Source organism: Echinops telfairi, unplaced genomic scaffold (assembly GCF_000313985.2).
Source record: "Echinops telfairi isolate 266 unplaced genomic scaffold, ASM31398v2 ScPeMD7_8;HRSCAF=38, whole genome shotgun sequence".
Taxonomy (NCBI): domain Eukaryota; kingdom Metazoa; phylum Chordata; class Mammalia; order Afrosoricida; family Tenrecidae; genus Echinops; species Echinops telfairi.
The window spans coordinates 10,242,136-10,250,880 of NW_022103905.1; the positions used below are offsets into that span (position 1 = coordinate 10,242,136).

General features: G+C 52.0%; 1 protein-coding gene across 1 annotated transcript in view; it reads right to left on the minus strand.

Annotated features, from left to right (window-relative positions):
- Positions 1 to 13: 13 nt before the first annotated feature.
- The window catches only part of LEO1 (LEO1 homolog, Paf1/RNA polymerase II complex component), a 31,150-nt gene continuing 22,418 nt past the window's right edge, over positions 14 to 8,745 (minus strand). Inside the window, exons 7-11 of the mRNA XM_013006337.2 lie at positions 7,577 to 7,671; positions 6,971 to 7,105; positions 5,729 to 5,864; positions 3,516 to 3,702; positions 14 to 1,518 (exon numbers count right to left, since the gene is read on the minus strand). Of these exons, the coding sequence (XP_012861791.2) occupies positions 1,355 to 1,518; positions 3,516 to 3,702; positions 5,729 to 5,864; positions 6,971 to 7,105; positions 7,577 to 7,671 (717 nt within the window). The 3' untranslated portion in view covers positions 14 to 1,354. The remainder of the gene's footprint in view (positions 1,519 to 3,515; positions 3,703 to 5,728; positions 5,865 to 6,970; positions 7,106 to 7,576; positions 7,672 to 8,745) is intronic.

Sequence of the window (8,745 nt, forward strand, 5' to 3'; positions counted from 1 at the left end):
TAAAGTGAAGGTCTAGAAAAGAATAATAGCAATATGTGTACAAACATACCCGATAAAACTGATGTAGAGTTATAAAAGCCCCCAATAAAATGATCTTTTAATAAAAAAGGTATGCTTTCAAAAAAGGGGAAGTTTGAATTAAGGAAAGGATCTCTAAAAATAAAAAGTGTAATTCTTAAGAGCTCAGTGAAGAAATCGGACACAGCTGAAGAAAGGAGGCATAAACTAGAAGGCGAATAAAGGTGTAACCAATGAATTCCATTCGGAACAACAACAAAATCCCAAATTGGCGAGCCCAGTTAAATTCCAAAGGTGTTCCCACTCCAGGATGGCAGTTAGAGGTTTCATGAGTGCACTCCGCAAAGGGAAAACTAAGCATGGCAAAATTGAAAAAGCAAAACCACAAAGCATTGGCCTTGTCTGGAAGCCGTCGTGAGGGCATTCAGCAAATGAGGACACGGTGGAGAAAAGCTACTAAAACTGAGCACAGGGAGACTGGCACGTGAGCTGCTGGCTCAGTTTGACAGTTCTCCACCCAGCGTCTGTGCCCAGCAAACAGGGCTCTCCCCTCCACTCCTAATCTAGGGATTCAAAACCTCAGTGGGAGACAAGCTAGCTTCAAGTTGAAGAGGCCAAATTCCCGGTGAGGGCTCTAAGAAACTGGGCGCCCCCCTTCCTTCACCCATTCCCAAACTGCAGAACAGAGATTCTACCCAGGTGCGGCATCACGAATCCTGGGCCCCTGATGACTCGCCAGGGCAAAGGCAAACAAAGATGAGCAGAGGCACCTGCCCCACTTGGCACCTACAGCAGTGGCTCAGAGGCTTCGCCCATAGAGTGGGGAGGCAGTCCGTAAGGAAAAGAGCTCCAAAAGTCTTCCAAAAATAACTGACTTTATTTGAAACAGTGTGGGGAAGTTTAAGTCTAAAGTACATTCAAACATAAGTTAAACCTGACCAGATGGCTCACCAAAGAGAATCGAGAGAAGGCAGCGCTAAAAAGCATTCCTGGAGTCAAAAGACTGGCCTGACAACTCCTACTTGAACTTAATGGGCTTAGCCTGCAGAGCAATTTATGTCAAAGGGCACGGTTAAAGATTACACAATTTCTAGTTCTCTAGATGAGCTACGAAGGCCATGAGCCTGTCCATCTACCTGTAGTACCCCACTATGACCTGTGCACCCTGCAGGCTTCTACTCATTCTTCGAAGACCCAGAGAAAAGACCACCTCTGGGCACTGAGGGCCATGAACCAGGCCCTCCTACGACCCTCTCTACATCCCGATTCTGCATGTATCTCACTGTACTTCCTAATTGGGCAGACAGCTAATGCCTGCCAGTTGATGAGCTCCCCTTCATTCATGAGTTGGTGATACCAACTGAGCAGACGGTACCCTAGGATGGGAGAGATGTGATTTTACCTCATCACTGTTGAGCTTCTTGGCCTTGAGTAACCTCTGAGCCTTATCTTCATCTGATCCGTCGTCACTGTCCGAAGAATAGATCCTGGCTCGTTCCTCTGAAAGGGAAGCGAAGAGACTGTGCTGGGCTTTCTAACACGGGACTCTTTACTGCAAGGTCACGCTAAGGAAACGGTTTTTGTTCCCTTTGTAAATTTTCCCAAGAAGAAACTTTAAAAAAAATTTTTTTTGTAAAGATAAATATATTTTAAAAAAACCCTCACTGCTGTCATGTCGAAACAAAGCAGCCTCGTCTTCTCAATGTACAAAAACAGTTCATCTGAGCGCTTTCAAGAGTCAAAAAAAGACAAGCATCACTACGCTTCCAAAGCAGGCAATCAGCTGGAGTCAGTCTTTCAGAAGGAAGACAGTTCATTCCAACATAAACATGGAAGTTAAAAGCAAAGGGTGGTTTTGGGGTCCATTTGTTGCCAGGTGGGCATTTCAGAAGTCAGTGTAGCTAAATGCAACCTACCCTGACACGAAGCTCAGATGAGCCTCTGGGTGGACCAAGCCACACCCTAACCTGCAACCTTCCTTTCCCCACAACCTGGGCTTATTTGACCAGGACACAGACCTGAATGCTGCCAAAGAACTGACCTTTGGCTTTTATCCTCTGATGAACTAACACATACTGCACTCTCAAAGAACATAATTTGGGGGGGCTTCATGTCTTTCCCGTGAGGTCTACTTCCACAATTAATCGTTTTTTCCCCGAAGCAGCCTTGACAAAGGGGAAAAGCTCCCTCTCCGATGGTCCCGTCGCGTGGATTCCGGCTCGTGGTGAGCCCGGTGTACAGAGTAGAACTGCTCCCTCAGGGTTCAAGGTCATGGCCTTCTGGAAGCAAATTGCCAGGCCTCTCTTCTGAGGCACCCATGGGTGGGTTTAGCACTTAACCTGTTTGTGACACACAGCCCCAAAGAAGGAACCGGTAGATTGAGTGTAACAGCTCTCTAAGCAAATGCAGTCTGGGCAAGTGGAGGAGGAGAGTTTTGGAGGACGGTCAGAGAAAGGGAAATTTGGGTGGTCTGATACTTTAAACCGCTTAACGCAAAGGCCACCCTGCACAGTCCCCGAGGTGCGCCTCACAGTGACTCTCAAAGGACCGGAGGTCGAGGCTTCGCCCTTCTTTTCATAGACGAGGCCCGGGGGAGCCAGAGAGGTACACTCACTGGTCCACAGCGGAGGAGCAGGGAGAAGGGACACATGGCTTTCCGCAGCCCGACTTCGTCCTGGCTGTGTGCCAGGCTCAGGGCCAAGGACGCTACGTGCAGCACAGCGTTCGGTCCTCACAGCCTTCCTTGTCATTACTGTTAGGAAAAGGTTGATTCGTTTGCCCCACGAGTTGACAAGTTCGGGAGGCGATGTAACTTGCTGCGAGTGGCCGAGCCGAGGTTAGAGCAGGCAGGGTCAGGCATCGCCCAAGTCTGCTTCCTTCTGGTCTGGGTGGCATCTTGCTGCTGGCTGCGGCTGGGTGGGGGCAACTCTGTGATCATCTCAAGAGCCAGATGATCCTGGAACGAGGACTGCTCTCCTCTCCGCACTTACCAATTATGAGGGGAATTCAAAATTTTCATGGAAAAGTCCCAGTTATTGTTTAATTCCATTTTCCCACAATTTTTTGAAGGTTGTGGTTTTTTGCAAGTGACCCGTTTCCTTTGTAAGAACAAGGACAATAATAGCTCCTGGGCCAGACTCTGAGCCCTGGTGGCCCTGTGGTTAAGCGCTCGGCTGCGGTTTGGCTCCACCAGCTGCCGGCAGGGAAGGCGCGGTGGCAGCAGCCTGTGAAACCCTCTGTGGAGTCCTGCTGTCCTGCTGTGAGTCAGGACTGACTCCATAGCAACAGGAACAGGTTTGGGCCACCACGTGGCATGAAAACCACACCGGGAGCATGTGACGTCCGAATGGTCGCCTGCCAGTTAGCTCCGTACTGCATATGCGTTCACCATGATAGGTATCGACACTTGAGCAAATACAACCACGGAGAGCTATCCAGTGGCCACCCACAGCCAAGATAACTCTCCAGGCCCGCAACCCACTTCTGCCCCAACTCACCTCGAATGCCGCCTTTGTACCGGTTTTTAATGGCGGCCAGGCTGATGGACTCCTCGCCTTCCTCGTCCTCGTCGTAGCGGTCGGGCTCTAGGTAACTGGCGCTCAGCCCCCGCTGGTGCTGCTTCTCCCGCATGCGGCGCTGCTGAGATTCCCGACGGATCGAAGCCCTCAAACGCTCCTCTTCTTTCTGTGAAGAAAGAGATAAAGGAAGGAACTTTAAACCCACACATGGGTCCCCTGGAACCGACTTTTCCATTCTGAATGTCTTCCGAGAACCGTTGTCCCCACAGCCCACTTCTGTCACCACAGGGACTGCTGGGTCGCGCGCCCTTACATCTTGTGGCCTCACACACGCCACCAGCCCAACCCAAACGGGCCCAGGCAGGTCCTTGGGAGCCGCAGTCTCTTCTCTGCTGACAGAGCCCAGACACAAACCACCACCCGGAGACACCTTCCCCAGGCCCAGCAGGAGCCTGAACTCACTTTCTGGACCATCGTTTCTGGTCACCCCTGATCCCCAGGCTCCACCAAACTACCACAGTTCCCCGATACTCCTGCCCAGGGCCCCCGGGCTCCTGACCACAGAAGACAGTGAGCCCCAATCCCCTCACAGCTGCTTGGCACTCGTGAGGCAGGGACAGGATAGAGGGGATCTGGAGTGTCCTGGACTTCTGATAAGAAGACGGCCCTTCATTTGCCCTGCACTGAGGCACACAACTCCATTTCTCCGCAGCGGACTGGTTCTCTCGGGCAGACGGAGGCCGTGCTGAGCACGGAATAGAAATGACTGCCAGTGCGGTGGAGACTGGCCAGCACAGTAGTGGATCCTTGTCTGCTTTTCCACAGAAGGTGGGGAAGCAGCAAACGGGGAGGGGACGGGAGGGGGGTCAAGGGGGGCACTATCAAGATGGTCTAAGGGAGTCTTCCAACAATGGGGAGACTGGATCTGCAGGTCCCTCCGACTTCCCTACAAAGTCAGTCTCCAGAGCGGGGCCACCAGTGCAGGGTGGAATGAGGAGAGAGACGGGCCCTGGAAAAGGCCTTCCTAGGAGTGCGCAAGAAAGACCCGGAGGCAACTGTACTCTCCTAGCCTCACTCAGTTGCACTAAGGAATGTAAACCGAGCTGAAACCACTCCGAGAGGTCACCTGTCATCCAGCAGAAGACTGGCTCATTCAATAAACAAGGGCACCTGTGAGGACTGAGCTCCTTCGAGAGAAATCAACAGCTACCTAGCGACACCGGACAGCAAACCACCCATATTTACCTGAAAGCACAGATGAGAAGGATGGGGGGCAGCTACACAGAAATTATTGAATGGGAATCGAATTTGCTGTGCACACTTTTACCAAAAACACAGTATTGGGGGAAATAAAAGCGAGAGAGAGAAATGTAAACCCACGAAGCAGGCAAGGCACTGGCTGAGATGTAGCAGGGACCCGAGAAGACTGGACTGAGCCCCTCCCTGCATTCTGCGTCTCACAGCAAGCGCTGCGTCACTGGCCGAGGGTCAACGCAGCTCACACTCCCTCACGCAGGGGCAGTGCCACAGAGAGAGCTCCTGCCTCAGTGGCAATGGTTTCAATTTTGAAAACTTTCCCGACAGAATGTTATACACTGACCCATAAACCACACCTACACTTAGCCTTGGGAGTGTCTGTGTGGTGTAAGCAGTTAACTCGCTTGGTTCCTAACTGAAAGGTTGGAAGTTCGAATCTACCCAGAGGCACGTGGGAGGAGAGGCCTGGCAATCTACATGTGGAAAACAGCCATAGAAAACTCTGTGGCTCATGGTGAGGCTGCCCCGAGTCGGGATCGACTGGATGGCCACCGGGTTTTGTTTTTCCAGATGGAGACTCAGTCTTGGTTGGGTTCTGTGTTAGGTACTTTCCCAAACTTCTGGTCTTACTCCTACGAATTCTATTTTAAACGGACTCATGAGCAGTTCCACAACGTGTGCCATCGAGTCCACACTGAACACCGGTGATGACCTCATCTGCAAGCGCCAACTGATGCGGAGCTCAGTGGGGGAGAAGGCGGCCGCGTGCCAGCGCTACCCTCCCCACCGTGCCTCCCACTGTTTGGCAAAGGCTGAGACAATGAATCCAACTCCCTGATTATGTCAGTGAGAGGGAGAGATGACGTGAACAAATATTTTGGGAAATGCTGTTCTTAATATACCACCAATCTCAGGACAAAGCTCAGCACACGTACCTTAATCATCTCCGTGCGCTGGCACTCGGGATCCCGACCAGCCATCGGTAAGATTCTAATCTTCTGTGTTTTGGAACACCGGTCAGCAAGTGACAGGGTCATCTTTCTATGCGTGGCACTGTCTGTGGAGTGAGGTCTGTTGGGAAATGAACAAAAAACGTCTCACCAGGGACCACACACACTCCAGCCAGTCAGAGCAGCTGACAGCGAGGGCCAGCGGCCACTGCCTTTTCACTGCACAGGCACCAGGTGAGCTCCTTCAGCGGCTCACTGAGGGAAAATGGAGGCAGGGCAGCCCGATCACCTTCTAGAAGCAGTGACTGGAGAGGTCCCCAGTATTTGTTGACCACAGGCCAGGCTCTATGCTTTGTACATTATTTCCTTGCCACTATTCCCCAGTGAAGTATTTATTACAGACTGTATTTTACAGGGCAGTGAAGCTACAAGGAGCCTTGATGGCACAATGGTTAAGTACTCAGCTAACTGAAAGGTCGGAGGTTTGAACCCAGCAGTCATTCCTGGGGAAAACGATGGAGCAGTCTGCTTCCAAAAAGATGCACAGCCCTGGAAACTATGGGGCAGTCTGACTTTGTCCTAGAGGGGGCTCTGTGCTGGAATCGACTCGATGACAATGGGTTTGGGTGTCTGTGGCAAAGAAAGACTGAGAGAGCGGTACAGTCACCTAAATGGAAGTGGGTGCATCAGACTCCAAAGCCTATCTCAACAAGAGTCCGAAGCCATTCTATAGACAAGCCTTGCTCAGGAGCAGCGACAGCAAAGCAGGAATGGTCTGGGCGGCTCCTACAGTGTAGAGGAGCGCCCTCACCAGCTGGCCCGGGCATTCCGTTGACCTTGGGGTCACATACCTGCAGTGGGGCTAGAAGCCAAAGCTTCTTCCCATCGGTCACCTCCTCCCCTTTCCTCGGAGGCCTGTACCGAGTCATCGCTGCCCCCAGGATCCACGTGACCACAAAGAAAGGACACACTGACCAGCAGGGACAGGCATTCGAGTCCTCTCGGTAGGCCTCCTCATGGGAAGTAATCGATTCATGGTCTGGTTTATGTAAGTGTCTCTTGTCCGTTTGGTTGGTTCCCTGAGACCCGGTGACTTTTAGCACTCTGGACAAAATAGCCTTTGACCTCTCAGAACTGAGAACCAACCGTGCCGGCAGGGCAGGCGTTTCGAGCATATCCACATTCCAGTGCTTTTACTGTAACAAGCAACCACCGGCAGTCTGTTACCTGAAGGTGAGTTTGGTCTTAAAGACGGCCTGTCCCTGTAGACCAGTGCCTTGTCTTATGAACAGGTGATTGTGGTCGCCTTGCAGGGGAGCTTTGTAAACATCAAACACTTCATTGCCTAAATGCAGCGACATGCTGGAGACAAGAAACGTGTCACAGGTGAAAGTCACATCAGAAAGCTTTCATGCTACTGTTCTCATTTCACTTACAAGGTGACTGGCCTGCTCTGCTCCCCTTACCCAGCATTCGGCAGGGCAGAATGGGGTGAAGAGCTGGCTCCGTAGGACACCGTGTGGCATGATTTACGCAGCCCTTATCTTCCCCGTGAAAGAGGTTTTTCAAAATGTCAACTCAGAGTGAGCAGTGTGCAATGGTGGGAACTAATCATTAAACTGCCAAACTGAGCAGCTGGCGCCAGTGAGGAAGATCACATTTCAGGCCATTTTTAATGTCTCCCACAAGCCTGCAGGACCCCAAGACTTAATTCTTTCTCCGCGGCGGCGTTCTACGCAGCGTTGTTTCACTTCTTCTGAAACTAAGGTCCTACGACAGAACCTGCTCCCTGGGTCTGTGGTGCTCCTCATTCAGAAGCCTGAGCGCGCTCACCTTCCATCTGACCACTTGACGATCCGAGCATTGCTTTCTTTAATCTCGTTTCCTTCCTCATCCCGGCGTATCCTCCATCGGATTGTGTTTTCTACCTGTTTCAAAACACAAGGGCATCAGTTCCACCGACCGCAGGCTCTCTCCTCCTGCAGACACCTATCAAGGAGTAAGCATGGGCGGATGGTGACAGAAAGACAGGGAGCACGGAAACCCTCTTGCTTCAGTCACCTGAAGACGCTGGATATAATAACAACAGGGGAAAAGACGCTTCAGTGAGTTTCTGAGCTCCTACTGCTGCGAGGAGAGGGAGTGGCAGGCCAGCAGATGGTGAGGTTGACGGCGTGCTGGGAAGCTGGGAGACACCGTGAGAGGGAGGAGGGACAACTGAGGACTTGGGGTTACAACACAGTAGAGAAATATGACCAAAGCAGGTCGGACACAGTGCTAAAAAGCCCTATGGAAAACAGGAAAAGAAACCTGGCTAACCAGTCTGGGAGACAGGGCAGCTCCCCACACGAGTAAGGAGAGGGGGGGACACGTGTCCTGTGAGAAGGAAAGCCCTAGGTTTGAGCACGCCGAGTCCAGCTTTATCCTGAGTGCACTGCAGGTGGGGGAACTCCAAGCCGAGCCATCACAGAGTGGCAGCAGCTCACCCAGAGCTCACATGGCACCCACCCGCACCTCAGAGACCAGATTTCACAGGAAAAAGGAGCGCCACTTAGGTGAGCAGTCAAGAAAAAAATTAAAAGCACTCAAGGCCATATCCCATGAGTGACAAGTCAGCAAAGAGAGACCAACTCCCCAAGAACTTGACTCACAGACACATGGGGAGCACCCACCGTTGTAGCCTGTGCTTCTGAGCACTGAAAGCCATGGGGGAGAGACTACAAGGAGAAGGGAAGCACTTACACCAGAGAGGCCTAGCAAGCATCCACAGCGTCGACATGGAAAACACTGTTACCGAAATGAAGAACTCGGTGGGGCTTCGGGCAAAAGATGGCCCGCTAAATGCCAACCACTCACCCCAGCTGCTTCCTGGTAACCCACAGAAAGCAAAGTCAACCCATAGAAAAGGGGCCAGTCGCGGGTATGACGGCCACCGAGAGAAGCCAGCATTCTGAAAACCGCAGGGCTGAGGCCAGGCTTCCCATGGCAGTGTCTCCGCCCCC